Here is a 23061-nt window from a genome sequence, read left to right as displayed (position 1 = left end):
TGCCAGTTGCCAGTTCAACTCATATCACGGTTTGGTAGAAATGATTGAACCTTTTATAGTTTGAATATAATTTATCAAAACGCATTCGCATACTTTATAACTTATTTAAATGTTTCTACAGTTTCTGTAATTAATTATCAGTATGTGTATTTCATTTGGCCATTGAACTCAGTTTGGTTATGGTTTGGTTTGGTTGGTTTTGTCATAGTTACCTTTTCGGAAAGGAACTCAATATTAACTATAACTGAAGCCATCTCGCGCAGACCGGGCTTGTACCAATGAGCACAGTCTAGAAGTAGATTACCTAAAATGCGTTTGTTTTGTTATCCTTGTCTGTGATGCCTATTTAAAATAAAGAAATGGAAAAATTACTATTGTTCAATCAATTTACTCGTTCTTTGCAAAATATGGATTTGAATAATTACTTCGGATTTGGATTTCTTACATGCCAGCCAGACCGACTTAAACATGAGGGATGTTTAAGTTAATAATATAATTAAATTAATTTCACGCTTGTGTTTATGGTCACTCAAGTTCGAACAGTGCCATACCAGTATCGATACATATGCACGACACACCAGTATCAAATAAAACAGTGTTTTTAACATTAAAGACATTTATTTGATCTCCATTAAAATTAATTTACAGTATTACATTTGTTTGTACATGTGATACGAGTAAATAAATAAACATAAAAAAGAACAAATTAATCTGTAATATTACCAATGAATATTACATAAGTAAACAACTTATCCCCTTAAAATACCATAAAATACCGGCAATCTAGCTAGAACATCATCTTTTTCTAAGCCTCCAAATAGTTAGTCGACTTAATTCAAAACTCCACCCACAACATCTCCGACTCCATCCAAAGCTCCGCCAACTCCACCCACAAGTCCCCCAACTCCGTCTAAAGCTCCACCGACTCCATTCACAAGTCCTCCGACTCCATCCAAAACTCCGCCGACTCCATTCACAAGCCCGCCGACTCCACCAACAATCCCATCGCCTCCCCCCACATGTTTACCGTGTCCACCACTATTAGTTACGCCCGAATATCCTGAATACGATCCTCCATCTAAAGCTCCACCGACTCCACCGACAAGATCTCCTACTCCATCTAAAGCTCCGCCGACTCCATTCACAAGTCCTCCGACTCCATCCAAAACTCCGCCGACTCCATTCACAAGTCCGCCGACTCCACCGACAAGCCCATCGCCTCCCCCCACATGTTTACCGTGTCCACCACTATTAGTTGCGCCCGAATATCCTGAATTCGGAACTCCATCTAAAGCTCCACCGACACCACCCACAAGTCCTCCAACTCCATCTAAAGCTCCGCCGACTCCATTCACAAGTCCTCCAACTCCATCCAATACTCCGCCGACTCCATTCACAAGTCCGCCGACTCCACCGACAAGTCCACCGCTTCCCCCACTACTAGTTGCGCCCGAATATCCTGCATATCCCGAATATCCCGTACTCCTGCCGCTACTGCCCCCTCTTCCTCCTGCTTGATAGTCATGTCCGCTCGTATACCCTCCATGGTCACCTCTACCACTACTAGTACCTCTTACTAGTCCACTGCCACTGACTACATTTCCTGCTGAATACTCAGTATTACCTAGTCCAACATCTAGTTCTAAACCTACACCTAGACCGTTGGATCTATCCGTAGCTCTCCTTGAACCATCATTGCCGAGTACGTTTCCTACTAGAGAACCTACCCCACCTAGGTCCACATCAAGCCCTAACCCTACGCCAAGTCCACCTCCACTCGTACCTGCCCCACCACCTTGACTCACGGTACCACCATTTCCACCTGATACAGCACCACACCTACATTTTCCACCACATTTAGAACAGTAACAGTTTGTGTCAGTACGTTGTGGGCCACAGTTCTGCGTAGCCGTGTAGATTAAAGCGTTAACTAACTTCATTATGATTTCTTCGCTCAGTCCACTATGTGGCGGAGGGTTGGGGCTCTCCTTTTCATCTTCTTCTAGTATTTTTGCAAGTTCCAGTAATAAGTAGAGGTCATCAAGCGTCGTGCTACATGAATCATGTTGCTCTTGCTTTGGGTATGGAGTCTTATGGGGATAAACCGGATTTAATGGATATACAGGCCGGGGCTGGTATAGTGAGATAGTAGGATATATCCATTGTGCCTGCAACATTTTTTTATTTTTATACACACACAGTGTAATTAAATACTAGGAGGTTACAACTAAAAATAGCTAGGTTGACAAACACTTACCCCACAAAGACAACAGGTCAAGAGGAGACAAATAATTCCAATATAGGACAGCATTTTTTATATTAGTCAACATTTCACACCACAACGAACCCTTTTATAGATTTTCTTGTTTATTTTTATCAATATTCTTATTTAATTATTCATTATAATTTAGCCAATAGTCACGTTTGCAGTAAAGTGGATAAGCTTAACAAAGAAAAAAACGCTTTATTTATTTAGGTACTTCCTCACGTATTCTAAAGATTTTAGGACCTATTTATTATTTTATTGTAAATAATGCGAGTCACATTTAGGTACATTATGACTTTAGGACCAATCGGTATAATAACAGTTAGGTAACACTACTTACTTCGTAATTTTCTCATTCCTGATGATGATTTCAATTCAGAACTGCGTACTAATGTGATAAGCAAGCATGTACATTTTGTTTGATACCGGTATACGAACCCGTATGAAACATTAGATACCTAAAGCTGGATTACTGAAGAATATTAATGTTTTTTACGTTACTGTAGATATCTATTGTGGGTCTAAGCCAGCCGCTTGATCGTGGCTAACTAGATTAAACAATCCAATTTAGGTAGGTACAGAGGTACATGTGTTTTGGATCCAAACGATTTTATTATTGAGATCCTATCGAAATGGACACTGGGCCTAAACAGAGGAGGGAAATAAATCCTCGATATGGAGCTAACTTGTTTTCTATCTTGACATTCGGGTATGTAGTCGACTGTAGAAAGAACAAAGAAAAAACGGCGTTCTAAGAAAATAGTTCAGTTTTTGGAAAGTGCCCTAATATTTAAGATGAACTTAACACTTGCCGATTTATTACTCGACCGCTAGCCTAATAAGCTACCGTTACTTTGAAAGTGGAGTATGTACCAATTCAAGTGAATGTTTTATTCCAAAGGTGGACACTGGAAACATTTAAACTGGGATACAGTCGTGATATTCAAGACAAAGATCTCTATGCACCCCTGCCTGAACATCGCTCCAATGTTCTCGGTAATATTTCATCAGTTATTCGTCTAACTAAGTAACCTACGACCAATGAGCAATACTTTCGCGATACCCTTCTCGACTATAGATATGTACATGAAAGTAACCGGTTTTACCCGGAAAAAGTCCTGTGGCACGCTTCCACCTAAAAAAAAATAGTTGAAACCTACCTAAAAGTAGGTTTTTACTTTTAATCACATTTTATAGGTCTAACTACATTATAGGGGATGCTGTACAAAAAGCGTGGGACCGGGAAGTGCAAAACGCCAGGCGGCGCGGAGCAAGATGCAAACCCAGTCTCTGGAAAGTGCTCATCAAAGTATTTGGTACCGAACTCATGCTGTACGGCCTTATCTTGGCGGCTATGGAATTTCTTATCAGGTAAAGTTTCACGCATGTGATCAAAAAGTAGTCCAAACCAAACTAAATAAACAAAGAGTTCATTTTCGGTACAGGTTGCAGCAGCCATTATTTCTTGGGCTACTGCTTCGTTACTACAGTCCCGTCCAAGATGATAATCAAACGTAAGTTACCCCCACACTCATGTGTCTGAGTGACTCCATAAGTGTTTTGAACGTTTTGCTTTTGTAGCGAAATCAACCATTAGTTGATGAGTTAAAAGCCCAGCCACTGTTGAATAAGCCAAAAACTACATCATGTATTTTCGTTACATAGGTACAGTTCCTTAAAAATGTATAGTTTGCTGAATACAGTAATATTGTTGAAGCTTCAATCCATCCATTTACACATGTATTTGATTCAGGAACAACTCCACGTACTTGTACCGTTTGTTCTCGTACTACGACATGGAAGGGAGTGTGTCGTGGGGCGAGGCGGTGTTCTTCGCTTTCGGCATCGTCTTCTGCAGCACCTTCAACATCATGGTGCAACACCCCTTCATGATGGGAGTCATGCATATGGGGATGAAGATGAGAGTTGGCGTCTGCAGTCTTATTTATAGAAAGGTATTTTATTAAGAAGCTTAAACGTGATAAAAGGTAGCAGTGGCTCTTCTTAACGAAATGCTGACGAAAGTAGAGAGACAAATAAGAGAGTAAAAGTTATTATACTTCGAAACGAATACTTCCAGGCATTGAAAGTCAACATCCAGGCGATGACGGAGAGTAGTGGTGGGTTAGTGCTAAACCTCATGGCGAACGATGTCAACCGCTTCGACACGGGACCACTCTTCGCGCACTATCTGTGGATAGGACCCGTAGAAACCATGGTACAAAGAAATAAATGATTATTTTTAAAATAACGGGCAGCTAGTATAGCACTTATTACATTTATATTTGCAGTTGATGACAGTTTATTTGTATCGGGAAATGGGCATGGCAGCAGTGTATGGATCGCTCATCATCATAGCAGTCATACCATTCCAAAGTAAGCTGAACTAATAGAACCATTTTGAAAGTTATAATTTACTCCACAAAAACGTTTAATGGTTTCCAGTATTTTTGGGAACAAACACTGCTTACTACAGAAAAGGAACCGCGGAGAAATCGGACGAGCGAGTGAGACTGATGAAGGAAATCGTTATGGGGATGGAAGTTATCAAAATGTACACGTGGGAGCAACCGTTTAGGAAAATAATTGATACAGTTCGTCGGTGAGTCACTATAAAGGGGATCTTTATGTAGTTATGATATTGCGTTTTCATATACGGGAGAAGTAGGTAAACAAAGCTTTAAGTGCTTTTATATATTCTGATTATTGCAGTCGAAAATCACCTACATAAACAAAAATTAAAAAATGATGAATATCTTAACGTGCACGTGCTGCACCTGTAAATTATTTATTGCGTCATATGCCTACGCACTTGCACACTTGCACACGTGAATAAAGTACAATCCAAATGCACATTTGATGTTAGGTACAAGTATAATTCTGATTAACAGCCAAGAAATATTCTACATCAAAATGACATCGTACATTAGAGGAGTAATAATGTCATTCATCATGTTCACTTCGCGATTCGGCATCTTTGTCACGGTGTTGCTGTACGTGACGTATGTGAACCGCATCACCGTTGAGAACGTATTCTTCCTGACCTGTTACTATAATATTACGAAGCAAACTATGACGCTGTATTTCCCTCAAGCTGTTGGACAGGTAATGTTTTTCCGTAGCTGTTTAGTTTCTTTCAGGATGCTTAGTAATCAATTTATTATTCTTCCAAAATTAGCTATCGGTCCTCGATATGGCTTCTGGCTCTCTCTGAGCTTAGAAAAAACTGTTCGCTTGACATTCTTGCTATCATCAAAAGGCTAAGCTAAACATAGCTGAAGCCTTTTCTAGTTTTTATATCATCTTAATACTTGTTACTTACCTACATCATGTAAAATCGTAGATAGCAGAAATGAACGTAGCTATACAAAGGATTCGAGACTATCTACTGAGTGAAGTCTGCAGTCTTCCTCCCAGACTACATGTCAACACCCAAGAGGTCCCAACGCAACCAACGCAGAAGAAACGAGTCACTATCTTAGGTATTATTTGTCATATACAAGTTAAATAATTACCTTCTTATATAAACTAATTAATGATGAATTTCTTATAATAGAACCTAAAAGTTCAGAGGATCTACAAGCCCCTCAGCCCGGGAGTTCAAAGGATAAAGACAATCCGAAAGAAAAAGTTAGAGGTAATCAATTAGAAATTGCCATTTTTATATAGCTCTACAGCAAATTAAAATAATGTTCTTTATTGAATACACAGAGATCCGCAAAGATGAAATAGCGATACAGTTTGATAATGCTTCGAGCAGATGGTTGCGATCAGTGGGTAAAGATGACGTTGCCAATTTGGAATTGACGGTAAATTAAGTTATTCTAAAGCCCTTCATGCAACTCGTGATGAGTTTAATTCCTACTAACATGTATTATTTTGATCAAAATGGAATTGCAGATTTTTGCTGGCTCCCTTACGACTGTGATCGGAGCCGTGGGATCTGGCAAGTCTACGCTACTCCACATGGTACTGAGTGAACTACCCTGCTCTAGTGGCACTATGCAAACTAACGGAAGCGTTAGTTATGCTAGTCAGGACCCATGGCTTTTCGTTGGTAAGGAACTGTAGGAGTATCACGGCTTTGGGATAAGAAAATTAACTCTGAAGGAGAATGGGCGAAATGTTTCGATGTTGGTCTACTTTCCCTCTATTAATGAGTCGTATATTATTTGAAAGTTTAATTTTAATTAAGTATGATGTGAACTTTATCTTGCCTATTGTTACAGGGTCTGTGAGACAAAACATTCTTTTCGGACAGACATTTCAAAAATCACGTTACATGGAGGTCTGCAAGGTGTGCGCGCTCGAACGTGACATATCTCTGTTTCCCCACGGAGACAAAACCATTGTTGGAGAACGTGGCGTGTCCCTCAGCGGAGGACAACGCGCCAGGATTAACTTGGCCAGAGCGGTTTACAAAGAGGTGGTTACATAATATAAAGTTAGTTGTATCAAGCCATGGTTTCATTACAACAAAAGGTTTTGTTTCAGGCGGATATCTACTTATTGGATGATCCACTGTCAGCTGTAGATACTCAAGTCGCTAAACATATTTTCGAAAGGTGCATCAAAAGGTCTGTAACGTACCAAGCTTTGCATATGCCTACGATTTAATTCCTTCTTCTTACAACCTAGCATTCTCCATTCTAATTCGCAGATATTTGGCCAATAAGACCGTTGTGCTGGTAACTCATCAACTGCAGTTTATCAAGTCTGTAGATCAGGTTGTAATACTGGACAAAGGAAAAATAATTGCAAATGGAGCCTTTGACGAACTTGACGTAATTATTACTTTGTTTAAAAAAATACAGAAACAAATAAGGCATTGGATTGAAATTTTAATATATTTTGTTCTTTCAGGAAAATGAACTAAAGATAATTAAGCTGATGAACGAAAATGTGCGTGAAGTACATGAAGATGAAAATATGCAGGGCGTCCAAAGCACGTCGATGCTATTCCAGCAGAGTACTTTAAGCTTGCACAGAAGGCATTGGTCTATGATGCTCGACAATAGCTGTGCTGTAAGATAAAATACATTCTTATATCCTCAAATATTCCTAACCATTATCAGCCTAGCCTTTTGGAAACTATGTTGAAGTTGGTGACAGCTTCCGGGCTAACCGAATCCAGCTGTATTTTCCATCTGTCCCCCTCCACCCAATTACAACTTATTCCTCCGAAAATTCAAAACTTTTAAGCAATTCATCATCATCATCATCAGCCTATAGCAGTCCACTGCTGGACATAGGCCTCTCCAAGTGCACGCCACTGAGATCGATTTTCGGCTGCTCGCATCCAGCTCCTGCCAGCCGTCTTGCGCAAGTCATCACTCCACCGTGCCTGAGGACGTCCTACACTACGTTTGCCGAGGCGTGGTCTCCACTCTAGAACTCGTTTACCCCAACGGTTATCGGTTCTTCGGCTAATATGGCCAGCCCACTGCCACTTCAGCTTGCTGATTCGGTGGGCTATGTCGATGACTTTGGTTCTGATTTGGTGATTTGGTTTGGTGATTTGGTGGTTTAAGCAATTACATACAGTTAATTCATCAGGTCCGTTCGGTAGATTCTTCAGTATTCAATAATGATTTTCAGGACCAAAAGCCTGAAGCAGAGGCACAGACCATTGGTCGAGTGCAAGGTTCAGTGTACCGCGAGTACTTCATGGCGGGAGCTCCATTTTGTTTCTTCATCATCGTTTGTTTCTTGTTTCTGCTAGCACAGTTTTGTGCCAGTGCCTGCGATTATTGGATCAGTTTGTGGTAAGGACAATACTTCACTTTATATTTGCTTTTCATACTTTATGGCCTTATTAACTTCAATATGCCATGGATGTCGATCTTGTTTCAGGAGTAACGTCGAGGACCGATTGTCGGGAGACCCAACAACGGACGTTCTCATATGGGCGGAGTGGGGGTTGGGACGAAGGGAGTTCGTTTACATTTTCGGCATAATTACTTTGGCAACAATCATGGTCGCTTTGATACGAGCGTTCTTCTTCTTCTCTTTGTGCATGAAATCTTCTATCAAGTCAGTATTAGACAAATATTGACCAAGTAATATCATGGTTGTATTTTCAGGGTTCTATTTAGTACCTTCATTTTCTAGGTTACACGACCAAATGTTTGAATCTATTTCGCGATCGCCGATGAGCTTCTTCCATAGCAATCCGTCAGGAAGAATTCTGAATAGATTTAGCAAAGATATGGGCGCTGTAGATGAAATGCTGCCACAAGCCATGATTGATTGCTTTCAGGTGAATAACATTTAGCTATAGCACATCTTTAACCAAATAATTCTTAGAAAAACTGGTCATACAAAAGGCACGTAGGTTATAATAGAATTGTATTATTTTTTACAGATAATATTGAACCTGGCAGGAGTCCTATTGGTGATATTGATGACAGACATTACTCTTTCGATTCCCATCGCAGCTGCAATGGTGATATTCTATATCTTCCGCGTGATCTACATCAGAACCACTGGAGCTGTCAAGCGGCTTGAAGGAATCAGTAAGTTGTTTTGAAACAAACGAATTCATTGTTTTACCATCGTATTAAGTTAACTCTCATTGTACATATTGTTAATAACTTTAGCCCTTGTCTTCTTATGAACTTAACCGCTAAAGATGTGTCAGTATAATAGACCATAGATAACTATTTTCTGAATAAATGCTCAATGGAATACATACAATCTCACCAGCCCGCAGTCCTGTCTTCGGTCACGTGAACGCCACGATCCTCGGTCTGGCCACCATTCGATCGTTTGGCGCCGAGTTCCTCTTAGCTGAGGAGTTCGACCGTCATCAGGACCTGCACAGCGCCGCTTGGTACCTCTTCATCACCTGCAGTCGGGCGTTCGGATACTTTTTAGACCTCATCTGTTTGATGTTCATCATGTGTGTCACTTTCAGCTGTTTGATGAAGACGGGTTAGTAGTGCTTAATCCTACATAACATATATATTTTCTCAAATAATTTGAGAAATTCAGATTAACATTTGAGCAGGAACTATGGTTCGAGGCCGACACAACCTCAACATAGATAAATAGGGCTAGGTAGATTGTGACTTGTTCTGCATATATTTTTTATATTTTTACGGGTGTTTCGTATACTCCTATGGCTTAGGTACAATAGGACATAGGCATCGTTCAGACCAAACGTATTGTCGGCCGCTGACTGTGAGCGCGCGTTACGCAGTTTATTGCTTTTCCATATATATTGAAATTGTCGTTCACACCGAACCGACTATACGCTATTACGTCGTCTGTTGTCGCTGACTCTCAGTGGCCGATTATTTTACTACGCGACTATGCACGGCGGACGCGGATTGGCTACGCGGACGCAGTTGCCGAATAGCGCCGCTCCGCCGCGCGCCTCGGCCGCAATACACTCGAGAAACAAACTTCAATGAGGACCGACGTGACACGTGACACCTCGCGATGTTCGACACCGAAAAGTTTATTGCAGAAGTACATTCTAGAGAATGTATTTGGAATGCGAATTCAGAAGAATTTAGTGATAGAAACTTACGAAGATGCGCTTGGGAAGACATAGCATCTGTTATGTATGAAGATTGGGGGGTTCAAATACTGAGCTCTTTTATGTGTAGAATAGTCAGCCGCTCAGCGTACGCATCTAGTGTGAACCTACACGAGCCTATTCTTTTGTTCACACATGTAGCGCATCGTACGCTATAGCTTATTGTCGGTTTGGTGAGTACGCGTACTGCAGATTGAGTCGACGTTCACACTGGGGCAGACAGTGAGTATACTCACAGTCAGCGGCGGACAATACGTTTGGTGTGAACAATCCCTTAGCCTCTATTATTTTAATACCTTACCTTTTAACCTTTTTGCATTTTAGATATGGACGGCAGTAACGTCGGTTTAGCGATCACTCAATCCATATCCCTAACTGGTATATTCCAATGGGGCATGCGACAGTCAGCCGAGATGGAGAACCAAATGACCAGCGTTGAGCGAGTGCTGGAGTACACTAAACTACCTCAAGAGTCTGGCTTAAGAAGTGTAAGGAAGTATATGAAATACAGTTAATGAATATTGAGCTTTAATGTAGGACCGAAAGCTTAATTTTGCTGATCCTCGATTACGTCAGCTAATTAACAAAATAAATATAAAATATTGCTGGAGTATTAAAATAAATAGCCGTTATTAATTAAATGGATTAAACAAAAATACTTATCTAGCTAGCTTATTTCAAAATGTATAAAGTCGTTATCATATCTCTTATTCAATTACTATAAAAACACAGTCCCAAGACAAGAAGCCCCCAGCGGACTGGCCAGCAGAGGGCGCAATAAACTTTGATAACTTGAGTCTGAAGTACTCTCCCGATGGAAGCTACGTGCTGTTTAAACTAAACGTCTCCATACGACCTCGGGAAAAGGTACATTTTTACTAACCACAGAAAAATGTTCATTGTTATTCGTATTTAACCACAGATAACGAGTACTTTGAATATGCGGGTGTGTTTTCGTAGCCTTGTAGTTTCTAATTAGACATACCTACCTATCTGAAAACATAAAAATGTAAACTAGTGTAGTTTGATGGTTTGACAGTACGTAGTAATGTGGGCTTTTTTTATGTACCTTCCCACTGTACTGTATTTTAAAATAATATCCATTGTCGTTTGAAATATTTGCAGATCGGTATCGTTGGTAGAACAGGCGCGGGTAAGTCGTCCATCATACAAGCGTTGTTCCGACTGGCCTACTTAGAGGGAACAGTCACTATAGATGGCGTTGATATCACCAGTATCGGATTGCACGATTTGAGGGAGAAGTTGTCTATTATTCCTCAAGTAAGTAAGATGTCCAGTCAGTCACCGGTTAATATACGATATTATGCTGGGCCAGATTCTCATGACTTTTTTACACATCTATCTAAGATAGAGGTGTACGAAAGTATTCACATGCATAATTTACCCGTGCTAATCTAAGGAGGTTTAACCTGTACCTAATGACTTGTAGACTTTTTTCTGTAGGTTTTTACCATTTTACCATTAATAAAACTGTCCAATAAATAGAATGTATACTTTCTTGGCCAATGGTAATAAATTAATTGTTCTGAAATAGGAGCCGGTACTGTTCAGCGGCACAATAAGAAAGAATTTGGATCCATTCGACCAATATCCCGATGCGCTGCTAATAAAAGCTTTGAACAATGTTGAATTGCAGGCAGAGGGAGACGAGGGTTAGTCATTATACTTTCAAAGTAGCATTTTGCGTAAGGCAAGGTTTTATGCAATGTAACGAACGAATGTTTCATTAGAAGGGAATAAGGACTAGAGAGACAAATTCGTTTGAAGTCATGCAACAGTTCAAAAGCTGACCTACTTCCATTATTATAACAATTGAACATTATTAGTTCCCCTTCACGCATTGACCCTTCCTAGCCAATATAACCTGTTCTCTCTTGAAAATATGTATTTGCAATACAATAGCAGCTCCTCACCCTCCGTAATGTTAGTTCCCTTGACGCAACTAGATGGCGTTGCGGTCGAGTTAGCTCGCGCTATCGTTTGCTGCAGCGGGTTTGGTGAGGCGGGCGGCGCCGCGCGGCACAGTTAACTTTGCGCAGAGGCAATATCGTAACCAATGAGGTTAATCCGAGGTGCGATTATTGCTAGTTGAAAACTTTACCAATACCCCGCCGTGTGGACGTGAAATACCGTCCGCGATGGCAATTTTTGAATGGCCGTTATTGGCCTAAGAATACACTGAAAATCAAACATAGAGGCAGCAATTCTTCAGTCACTTATACGTCCTAGTTAAACATAAATATTTTCTGGCAGATTCTCTCTACAAGCAAGTAGCAGAAGGCGGTTCGAACTTCAGCGTGGGAGAGCGGCAACTCGTATGCTTAGCCAGAGCGATCGTGCACAACGATAAGATACTCGTGTTAGACGAAGCTACGGCCAACGTGGATGCACAGACCGACAAGCTCATACAGACGGCTATTAGGCTGCACTTCAATCAGTGTACCGTGCTCACTGTGGCACACAGGCTTAATACTATTATTGATTCTGATAAGGTTCGTTGATATTTTAAAAATATATATAAATACTGGTTTTGGACATATTCTCCTTTCAATTAAATGAATAGCTATTATATAAAATGAGTTTATACATGGCGAATGGCACCAGGGCTTTTTAGCAAAGAAATTGATAATAACATAAAGATATACGAGGTGGAATTTTCATGAAATAAGGCTACCTAATAAAACTTCAAATGCTATGGATAATGTCGCCTAGAAAACGGAATCCATCCATTTACTTTCAAGTACTGATTTAAATCTCTATCATCCCAATCAATATTTCCCAGATATTAGTGCTAGACGCAGGCCGTCTGATGGAGTTCGACCACCCACACATTCTTCTGCAGAACAAGAAGGGATACTTCCGCAAGATGGTCTCGGAGACCGGCATGAATATGGCCTCGCTTTTGCACAAGCAAGCTGCACAGGTACATAAGTAGTTACATTTATTTACGACTAACTGTTTTATGTGGTTCTTTCGGCATTCCGTGGGAAATATGTCCCGTGCCCGGATATCATATAGCCTATATTACTTAGGGATAGTGTAGTGAAATATTTTTTTTAATCGGTTTAGTAGTTCGGAACCTCAAGTATACAAATAAACAATAAATTGTTTGTTGTCAGAGAATTGGCCAAATAGTAAAACTAACGTGCTTCATCTCAGTTCTACAAGATTATTTAATTAGTATTGATTTGAACTGTATATTCAAAATGTGTGAACTGAGACGATGTTATTGTCAACCTTATACTTTTGTCTTACAGAGTTACATGAATATGCAGGAAGAAAATACCTCAAATTAAACGCTCAAGATTATTTTTTACATTAATATATTTTGATATTTAACTTACTTTATAAATTAACATTATATCTTAATTTTATATTTAAATAAATGATTTCAAATAATATTAATACGAGTCTTATACATTACACAAAATTATTTTTTATTTTCAACGTCTTTTTAAGCATGAAATTAACAATTCGTGAATACAGTATAAAAAAGCTTTTGGTTTTGAACCAAATATACCTCTAAGATAAATAATACTATGATGCCTATATGTTCTACATACAAATAAAATGTTATACATTACACAGTCTCCATATTACAGTTTAAACTGGCCAACTGTAGCTCCATCCGTTTCTTGAAGCCGTCGACAATTTTGTCCATCCGTCTGTAAAACAACGATAAGAATATTTATTATCTGTTAGGTAACAGATATTTATATCTGTCGATTAAAGTATCTTGAATTGTTATTGTGGATTAAGGTATCTATGTTGATTAAAGATTAAAGTATCTGTAAATAGCTACAGAAAAAAAAAGAACCCGTTTTTTCCTAACGATGAAACACAACCGGTTTAACCACAAATCATCTATGTAAAAAGTATACAGAACTGATAATTACATAAGGATTGAATTTATTTACTGACCTTTGTTCTTCTTCGCTTTCTATTTGTGGGAGGCTGGCTAATGCTTCCATTAGGTAGTTCCTGAAAAAAATAATCATTCATGTAAATGTAATATACTGTTAAAACGTATTACTTTGATTCTAATAGAATTATTTTTAAGGTAATTTTTCAATTTAGAGAAAATGTAGGCTGCTGAAGGGTTTATTTTATTCAAAATGCTGCGAAGTAAGAAGTACCAGGATTATAAATAATCAATGCTTTATGAACAAACAACTCACTCAGCATCACGCGACAAATGTTCAGCAGTAGCTCTGTGCAGCAGTGTGTACTCCAGCCTCGCTTGGAAGGCTGCGGCCGGACACGACGGCGGCGGCGCGGTGGCCGCCAGCCGCGCCAGCTCTTCGCACACCGTGGCGCAAATGTCGCGCACGTAGCGAGAAGATGCTGCACCGCATACTGCGTCCACCTGGAAAAATTGACAACTAACTACTGAGTACTGTTGGAAATAAACAAAAGACTTGTTCTTCCATTGTAAAGAAGCAGGAAGAGGCAGTAACTGTTCTTGGAAACAATGCGGTCAACTGCTTAGAACTGTTCGGAAATAAACAAATGACTCGTTCTCCCAGTATGAAAAAGCAGGAGAACAGTGAACCTTTTCATGTAGTAGGCATCCCATATCAAAAGTAAAAACTATCTAGAAATGACTACATTTATCATACTAGAGTTAAATAAAATTGAGATAAGAAAAACGACATAAATTAGAAATTCGGAATATAATAAAATAACAATAAACAATAATAGTCGGCATAATATACGGGAACTATATTTTTTGTCACCAAAATTTATATTTGTCATCAAGTTGTATCACCTAATAAATAGATCTATCGCCACGAAATATTTTCGTTCTCAGATAAACAAAGAGTGTTCCCAGGTATGAATTAGCAAATTATTGTTAATATAATGTGTAAAATATGAGATGGATTACCAATAAAATTGTAGTGCATTACATGAATATAAACTTCGTTCTTATAATAATAGTTTTATTACTTAAATAATAGCTTGGTGCTCAAAATGGTAGATCTGTCACCAAATAAATCGATTAATCGATCCCTGACTGCGACTCCTTTTTATTTGTTATTTTGTCACCAATACAGTAGTTACATTTTATTTCGTTCAGTTATTAAAATAATGTATTCGTTACCAATTTAATACATCAGTTTATAATTTTAATAAAAATATGTTCAAAGGGAAGAGGAAGGGAAGGGAGACAAATTGGCGCGCTTTCGGGCCTCAACGAATGGGTTGTAGGTTGGTTGTAGGTACGATCATACGATGCGGGGCGCGGGCAGTGAGATTTTTAACAATAAATATTGATTATTTTGACTTTGATTAATTGTTTTATTTACTATTCAGCTAGAAATTTAATTTAAATATATTTATACTACCTGTGGAAACTAAAGCCCTTGGGGGGAGGCACATGGCCAGTTAAGTAGTAGACTCTTTTGGTTGAAATGATGATGACGACCACCCTACATTTTTAACCTTCATGAAATTTTCTAGTGATATAATATATGATTTATTGGTGATCTCTTTAAATTAGTTTGCTTAAATACTATTAGGACAAACCTATTATAATACATACAAAATCATTTATTTGGTACTTGACCCCATATCTCCATGATTTTCGGTAATTTATTGTGGAAATGATTTTATATTGTTTGGTGACTACATTTGGTGACAAATCTACTATTTTGAGGGCAAACCCTATTATTTAAGAAACACAAAATGAATTAAATTGGTGACAGCTTAAATCATACCCATAATATACTGCAATCTGATCTGAATATTCTCCGTTCTTCCTATCCCTACATGTCTGAGTATTCTTAGGCCATTAACGGCCATTCAAAAATTGCCATCGCGGACGGTATTTCACGTCCACACGGCGGGGTATTGGTAAAGTTTTCAACTAGCAATAATCGCACCTCGGATTAACCTCATTGGTTACGATATTGCCTCTGCGCAAAGTTAACTGTGCCGCGCGGCGCCGCCCGCCTCACCAAACCCGCTGCAGCAAACGATAGCGCGAGCTAACTCGACCGCAACGCCATCTAGTTGCGTCAAGGGAACTAACATTACGGAGGGTGAGGAGCTGCTATTGTATTACTTTTCGGACTTGATTCTTTAGGTTTGGAGCCAGAAAAATAAATGGGTCAATGAGCAATATATGCAGATGTGCGTAAAGAATACAGTAATTTTTCACGACTTTTTCGTATAAACTTGCTTCTTAGGTATAACGAGGGCAGCTTGGGTATGATGAGAATCTTCCTTGTACGAAGGTACGATGATAATAAATTCTTTGAGCAATTTATGATGTAACAAACTTTCAATAAATGCCCGCATTTCGTAAGTTAATTGAACAGAACGCCAAGCTCAACAAAAAATAATAAAATAATACAGAAAATGAAATATTACCTCAGCATGAACAGCGATCAGGTTATTGATAATCTCGTAAACATACGGCCTCGCGTCGTCTACCACAGCATCGGCGTCGGTCCTATGTCGTCCCATATCCATGCTGGGCTCTATGGTAGCTACCAACGGATCTCCTTTGTGCTCCAAATATGTTTCAGCTATGGTCGTCTCTAAGTTGCTCAAAGCGGTTTTGGTCTCTTGAAGAGCTTCCGTTTGTTTTGGGAACCCGAAACTGGAAACACATTTTCATGATTAAAATAAGATATGTAGGTATTAGGCACAGTTAAATTAATGCAAAAATAATACACCAAACATGATTATGTATATATTATGTATATATGACCTATCTGATACAAAATGGCGATTTTTAAGTTTTTAGCATTTTTGAAGGTATTTCATAAGAGCCTAAAACGAGACTTTCGACTTTGGCTTTTGGTTATTTATTTCCCTTAATTTATTACCATCAATGACTAATGTTGTCTTGCACTTGTTACATTGACATACTAATTCTAACCATAATAAATTATACAATTTACACTACAAATATTTTTAAATAATTCCTATTTACTTCAAGTGCGTGGATTACCTGTCAATAGCAGCAGCGATATTAGGCAGCGTGACGCGCCTGGAATAGTGCGCATTAGCCCCCGCCAGCAACAGCTGCTGCTGCCAGCTCAGCCCCCCCGCGCCCGCGCCGCCGCCCTCCGCACCTGTCTCCTCCAGCCGCTGCTCTAGAGCCACTGACAGGTTGCTGTTGTTGAACTCCTGGGGATAAAGGATGCAACTGATATTAGTGTCGGAACATTCACCTTATACTGACGGGCGCTGTCATTGAACATCCTTGGCAGTCGTTACGGGTAGTCAGAAGCCAGTAAGTCCGACGCCAGACTAGCCAAGGGGTACCGGGTTGCCCGGGCAACTGGGTTGAGGAAGTCAGATAAGCAGTTGCTCCTTGTAAAACACTGGTACCCAGCTAAATCTGGTTAGACTGGAAGCGGACCGCAACGTAGTTGGGAAAAGGCTCGGGAGATGATGATGAGTGACGTAGGAAGTCGGCGGGGTCACTGCCCTCGCCCAGCAGGGGACACTATCTGCTGTTAGTTCACCTGATCAGCATGATGTAGCGCCAGCTCCTCCAGCACAGACACGTAAGCTAGCAGTATCTGCTGCGTGTGCTTCTGCAGCACGGCACAGGGGTCACTGCCCTCGCCCAGCAGTGGACTCTCTCGTCGTCCGCTGGTGACCACACACTTGTGGATCGCGGAGAACGCCTCGTTAAGGTAAGTTTCTAGGAGATGAGGCTGGAAGTACAGAACATTTTTGTGTTAGGAGAGAAAAATCTAAAATTACTCCAAAGGAAGTTCAAAGCTTTCACTGAAATGCTTGAAATTATGAACTTCATTTACTACAGCATCATTCATTGGCTTCTTTATTTCAGACAATCCTACGCATTTTTTTTGAAAAAAAAAAAATAGAATTGCCCAGAACAGAAAATTCTTCCAAATCAACAAACATCACCAAATTATAACAAGAACAACATCTTTCAAAACTATATTACACCATACAATACTCACAAGATTAGTAATAGCGCCATAATCGGTATACTCCTCAATCTTCCACGTCTCCTTCTCGGCGAGACCTTTGACTCGCTTGTGAGCGCGTTGTAGGAACACCGTCATGCCGTGCACGCGGTAGTCGAATATCACTTTCTCCACTATGCTGAGAGGCTGTAATAGTTAGTGGAAAAAGAAGGTAAAAAAGATACTATTGTGTTTTCGAAAAACATAAAAAAATATACAATTTCCTCTGGTATAATGGGATAAAAATAGACCTTTCTGTTGTATGTGTTATACGTGTGAACAAATGTATTCTCTTTCTTTCTTCTTCTTCTGTTAGCTACTTAATTTTGAAAAGGGATGAATCTAAATTTCAAGGCATTATCATTGGCTGTTAAAGTAAATACCAAGACTACTTTATCTTTCGATAAAATATTCGAAATTCGTCGCAAAAATAAAGAATGAAGGCTAAAAACATTTTACAATAGACTTTAAAACTTTTATCTACACAATACCTGTGACGGCAGATCAAGTTTAAGCAGCGAATCATAAGCCTCCCTGAGATGTCGTAAATTAGCCACGAGTCGCACACGCAACGCGTCAGTGGGCAGCAACTTCCCGCCGCCGGGTGACAGTAGGCACGCTCTCATGTGCTCCGAGAATAGCTGTACTGCCGCTATTATCATCTCCTGGAATTGTGTAATGGAGATGTTATAGTTCGGCCATTCAGAGAATGCGTTCCTGACACGTCGCGATTGAACTGACGACGTAACTTTGCAATGGCGTTGCAGTTACGATAAAAATATTTTTGCTGGTTGTTTACCGTTTTAACAATTGAGGAGCATTAAAACAACATTATTATATCAATAATCAATGAATGTAGTTACGTCGTCAGTTCAATCGCGACGTGTCAGGAACGCATTCTCTGAATGGCCGAACTATAGTAAAGTTGGTGGCAAGAATTGGGGTAGATGTGATGATGATTTTTATTTGTGGCAGGTATTAAGGTACAATAAATTGGACGAATTATTAATTTCTATTATGAATATGTTCTCGTCCCGAGTATGAGGGTGCGGGTTCGATTCCAGGTCATGCAAGTACCAATGCAACTTTTCTAAGTTTGTACGTACTTTCTAAGTATACCTTAGAAGACATCAAAGACTGTGTTTCGGTTAGCACGTTAAACTGTAGGTCCCGGCTGTCATTGAACATCCTTGGCAGTCGTTACGGGTAGTCAGAAGCCAGTAAATCTGACACCAGTCTAACCAACGGGTATCGGGTTGCCCGGGTAACTGGGTTGAGGAGGTTAGATAGGCAGTCTCTTCTTGTAAAGCATTGGTACTCAGCTGAATCCGGTTAGACTGGAAGTTGACCCCAACATAGTTGGGAAAAGGCTCGGGAGATGATGAAATGATGATGTTTTTTTTCTTTTAGGTATTGTTATTAATATGCTTCTTATACCTTGAGGTCCGCCTGGCGCTGTGCACTGGCGGGGTCGCCGGCGAGCTCCCCGGCGAAGTAGCGGCGCGCGAGCGGCCACAGCGCGTGCAGCTGCGCCGCCAGCGCGCCCGCCGCCGCCGCGCACCACGCGCCGCGCACGCCGCTCCACCCGCCCTCGCATTCACTCTCCTTTAGCTTGCGCTTGCCTGGGGGATAAGTTATTTGTGTGGATACTAGGTAATAACCGAATGAGCATCCGTCACTGGGCAGTCTGGGCGCACCCGTAATCACCCCCAGCTGCCTACGTCCCGCTCCCGGCGTCTCCCACAATAGGCGCGCGTCCCTCAGGCGTACGAGCGACGCGGCCACCGCGAGCGATGTGAGCACTGCGTCAGCGTCGCGTGTGGCCTCGTGTTGTTGCCGTGTGTGTAGCCAGCGCGCGACGCGCACGAGGCTCTCGGCTTAGCGTTTAACCCCCTTCAGTAACGGCGGCAGGCAAGGATTGCGGGCGAAAGGGTAACAACGCGACTCGAGCGTAGCGTAGTCAGAGTAAAATACGTTTCTGTTGTTTTCCGTGGTTTCACCCGCTTCCAATGAAATGAAACTGAACCCGAATAAAATATGTATAGTCTATATCACCCAGCAATTGTGTAACTTCCAAAGAATTTAATAATTTTTCAATTTGGTAGGAGTTCTGGAGCTTTTAGGAAACAACCAAACAAAACAACACTAATATTCCTAGCTATATAGTTATCTATATAGATTAGGTAAAATGGGTGAATTTTGGTCTGACTCACATGTACCAATATATATTGAAAAACAAATTAACTTTTATATTTAGAAGTAGGTATGAGAAAATAGCATATAAATAAAATATTACCTTTCTCATTGGACTCCTGTTCCTCCTTGAGTTTGAAGTGATCCTTGACCTTGTTCATGAGGCTCATGAGATACTCCTTACGGCTGGTGATGGCTACCCACGCCGCATCACCTTCCCAGTTCAGACTTATTAGTAACCTGAAAACACATCATTAGATAAGGTTTACTAATAATTACATCACAAACAAACTTTTTCATGATTGCCAAAAACGGCGACTCGGAACATCGCGCCGCTGCGCTGAGACCATCTTAAGATGTCACTAGGAAGTGTCGGACGTCCGTTGAGAGGCGCCATTAAGTTTGGCGTGAACTAAAATACTGAATAGAATTAAAGACACACATAAATTTCATGCATATCATGTCTGTCTACGTCGATTACAAACATAAAATACCTTACCTAATATATTTGGTTTGCTCTTGAACATTGATAGGCATAGTTTTCATCCTCAAATACAACTTCTCTTTCAAATCCTCGATTTTCTTGTCGATTTCCGCAAGTATTTTTTGAAACAACTGTAAATACAATAAAAAAACTTTAATATCGTTAAGAATTGGCTTCATAGTCTCCAAAGTTATGTAAACTAACCTTAACATCAGTATTTCCGAAGAGGTTCTTAACCCTAGTATAGTCATTGACCACTAAGTCATACTCCTTCTTTCTAATATTCCTGTCTATGGATGCTGGCAGTTGGAACAAGAACTTATGACGCGTTAATAGCGAGAGAGCTTCCCGAGTCTTGTCTGCATTCTCTTTGCGAGAGAGTATCTCAGAGAATAGTGAATCTGCTAGGGTTATCGATTCTGCAATCAAATTGAGCATATTTTTTTGTTATAGTACATGCAAGAGAATTTAATATTTTGAGCTTAAAAAAAGCTCCATTGGTCATTGAAATAAAACAGTAGCTAAGCTTTTTAATAAAAAATCAAAACATAAAAAATTTCACTCAGAGAAATTGTGTACCTTGCAAGAAACTAAATACATAAGAACAGTACATAACAAAGTACATAAGGGTAGTACATAAGAAAATATATGAGAAAGTACATCTACACATTGGTATAGCCACTATGATGAGGCTCAAGGCTGCACATAGTTCTAACAAGAGGAGGACAACTAAGTTTAGCTGCATAAGCCCATATGCGGCAATCCAGCTGTAACATATGTATATAACATACCCTCTATAGCAGCTTGTAAGCTAGGCAAAGGTTCCTTGCCATTCTTCCTCTCATCCTCTTCATACATATTCTTGAGCAGCACCAGTCTGTCCAGCTGATCCATCACAGCTCCTGTGTTAGCCTTCAAGAAGCTCAACTGACCTTCTTTCTGACTTTCCACCTAGAAATCATATCTAAATAATCTATCTACTATATAAATTATACATATTTTATTTATTTATTTAGATCTTGTTTTTTGCCAGCAAATGTAATGTTTGTTCTGTATTTCTATTATTTTTTTCTATACGTTTTATTTAAGGGGCTTCAGTTCTCAGAATATGCCAGCCCGTTCAAAATGCGATAGTTAACTTGAAGATACAAACCTTTCTTTGAAGGAATACCATGCCAGCTTTGAGGTCCTCATATGAAGTGTTACTGTGATGCTCCAACAAATACCAGCCTGGCTGGAAATTATCATCAGACAGCTTGCCAGAACTGAAATATTAAGAATATGTTAATAACCGTATGGCTAGGGTTGATCAAACTTTTCTATTTGACTGAGAGTTCTATACATAAACAATAATTTTGAGAAGAATCTTCACAGTTCAACATATTACCAATACGTTAATTTTGCTCATTACATGAGTAATATACTGTTTATTTCAAAGGATTGCCAATCAATTCAAAATTACAGTTGACCATTTAACACCATAGGTATCAAAACATACCCATCAGGGAACAATTCATTAAGTTCTTCCTCAGGGAACTTGCAGTCATCACCCTCAGTGGACAGCCCTAGAGGATCAGGAGGGGTGTAAGCTGTGGGAGACATGGGTCTCCGGCCCCATGGGAGAGAAGGTGGGGCGGCTTCCTCTACCCATACTGCACTTTCTTTCACTGGGCCAATGGACTCATGGTAACCTGGAATTTAACAAAAACATCTGTTGTAATGGAGGCACTATAGTTCACGGTATGTATTGATAATTTTATTTCAAATAATAATGGTAGTAAGTACCTCTGAATTGCACAGTAGAGGTTCCCTCCCCACCGAATCGTGTGGTGACGATAATATCACCCCGACCTTTGCACGGTCCTGAACGCGCTACTATCTTGTTCTTACTCTTCCATTCAGCCGATAAAAGGCAGTCACAGCCACAGATCTTCAAACCTGGAAGTGAAATAACATAAAATTTTACGCCCACTTTCTAAAAGCGTCGTGTAGTATACATACAAGCAAAGTATTATTGTAAATCTTAGTTGGTTAAGAAAAAAACTTAAGAATGATGTTTATTACTTACCTATCAAATCTGTAGCGCTACTCCCCAAAAATTCTCCACGTATAGTCACTCGCGTTCCTGGAGGACCTTCTTTGGGAGATATTCCTGTTACTACTGGTGGTGGACCCATTTTCACAGTTTCAAGGGTGAATTTTGTAAAACACACTCACTACTTCAGTGGATTACTGGTTCTGTGTTTGATAATATAATTTATGCACCTAAAAGAATGCGGGATTTATCGAAATCACATCATCCAAGTCCAAAAGATTACGAAAACAAACAATATGTCAAATTCAAATGACAATTAATGTCAAAATGTCAATTTTAATGACATTTCGGATAGACTTTTTAAAATTAATCTTCATTCGGCTTTTACCTTAGTAAAATACTGTTGTTTTGGCCCAAAATTTATATACAACCTTCGCTCCTCTCCCTTATGGAAGCAGCCACATCTTTTAGACAGAATTGACCAAATTATCCGTTCTACTTTTACATCTGTTTTTAATTTGGCCTTGGACGACCGAGCGTGGCTTCAAGCCACCCTTCCGATCAGAT

The 23061-nt window shown here is 39.9% G+C and overlaps 3 protein-coding genes and 2 non-coding genes across 6 annotated transcripts; 2 read left to right on the top strand and 3 right to left on the bottom strand.

Moving 5' to 3' along the window:
- Positions 1-757: 757 nt before the first annotated feature.
- Positions 758-2177, bottom strand: LOC124644901 (glycine-rich cell wall structural protein 1-like). Its single transcript, XM_047184573.1, has one exon. It carries the CDS (start codon positions 2175-2177, stop codon positions 831-833), a length of 1347 nt encoding a protein of 448 aa, XP_047040529.1. The 3' UTR covers positions 758-830.
- LOC124640282 (ATP-binding cassette sub-family C member 4-like) lies at positions 2144-13643 on the top strand. Of its 2 annotated transcripts, XM_047178000.1 has the most exons (29): positions 2144-2975; positions 3168-3262; positions 3481-3637; positions 3712-3780; positions 4020-4221; positions 4347-4484; positions 4558-4642; positions 4712-4868; positions 5158-5371; positions 5610-5748; positions 5823-5903; positions 5978-6075; positions 6167-6323; positions 6496-6692; positions 6761-6843; positions 6927-7050; positions 7130-7291; positions 7865-8031; positions 8120-8299; positions 8378-8525; positions 8631-8781; positions 8972-9199; positions 10134-10297; positions 10542-10676; positions 10935-11090; positions 11365-11482; positions 12084-12322; positions 12613-12753; positions 13088-13643. In XM_047178000.1, the coding sequence occupies exons 1-29, from the start codon at positions 2899-2901 to the stop codon at positions 13124-13126; spliced, it is 4101 nt and encodes a 1366-aa protein (XP_047033956.1). In that variant the 5' UTR covers positions 2144-2898; the 3' UTR covers positions 13127-13643. The 2 variants fall into 2 exon arrangements, with proteins under 2 accessions (XP_047033956.1, XP_047033950.1); XM_047177994.1 differs by lacking the exons at positions 11365-11482; positions 12613-12753; positions 13088-13643 and having other exon boundaries at positions 2147-3262; positions 12084-12250.
- On the top strand, positions 11858-11997 carry LOC124645329. The gene has a single exon (XR_006986211.1). It is a non-coding gene; the product is annotated as a U4 spliceosomal RNA (small nuclear RNA).
- On the bottom strand, positions 13247-22798 carry LOC124640294 (exocyst complex component 2). The gene is made up of 17 exons (XM_047178009.1): positions 22528-22798; positions 22245-22397; positions 21958-22150; positions 21613-21724; positions 21251-21410; positions 20664-20878; positions 20475-20590; positions 20079-20215; positions 19220-19404; positions 18274-18447; positions 17777-17929; positions 17309-17503; positions 16789-16967; positions 16203-16434; positions 14009-14196; positions 13752-13811; positions 13247-13495 (listed from the first exon to the last, which is right to left on the bottom strand). Exons 1-17 carry the CDS (start codon positions 22634-22636, stop codon positions 13411-13413), a joined length of 2646 nt encoding a protein of 881 aa, XP_047033965.1. The 5' UTR covers positions 22637-22798; the 3' UTR covers positions 13247-13410.
- On the bottom strand, positions 15618-15757 carry LOC124645322. The gene has a single exon (XR_006986210.1). It is a non-coding gene; the product is annotated as a U4 spliceosomal RNA (small nuclear RNA).
- Positions 22799-23061: the final 263 nt, after the last annotated feature.

The sequence above is a fragment of the Helicoverpa zea genome, chromosome 2 (genome assembly GCF_022581195.2).
Source record: "Helicoverpa zea isolate HzStark_Cry1AcR chromosome 2, ilHelZeax1.1, whole genome shotgun sequence".
Taxonomy (NCBI): Eukaryota; Metazoa; Arthropoda; class Insecta; order Lepidoptera; family Noctuidae; genus Helicoverpa; species Helicoverpa zea.
The sequence above is the reverse complement of the archived record's forward strand: the minus strand, read 5'-3'. Positions and strand labels throughout refer to the sequence as shown.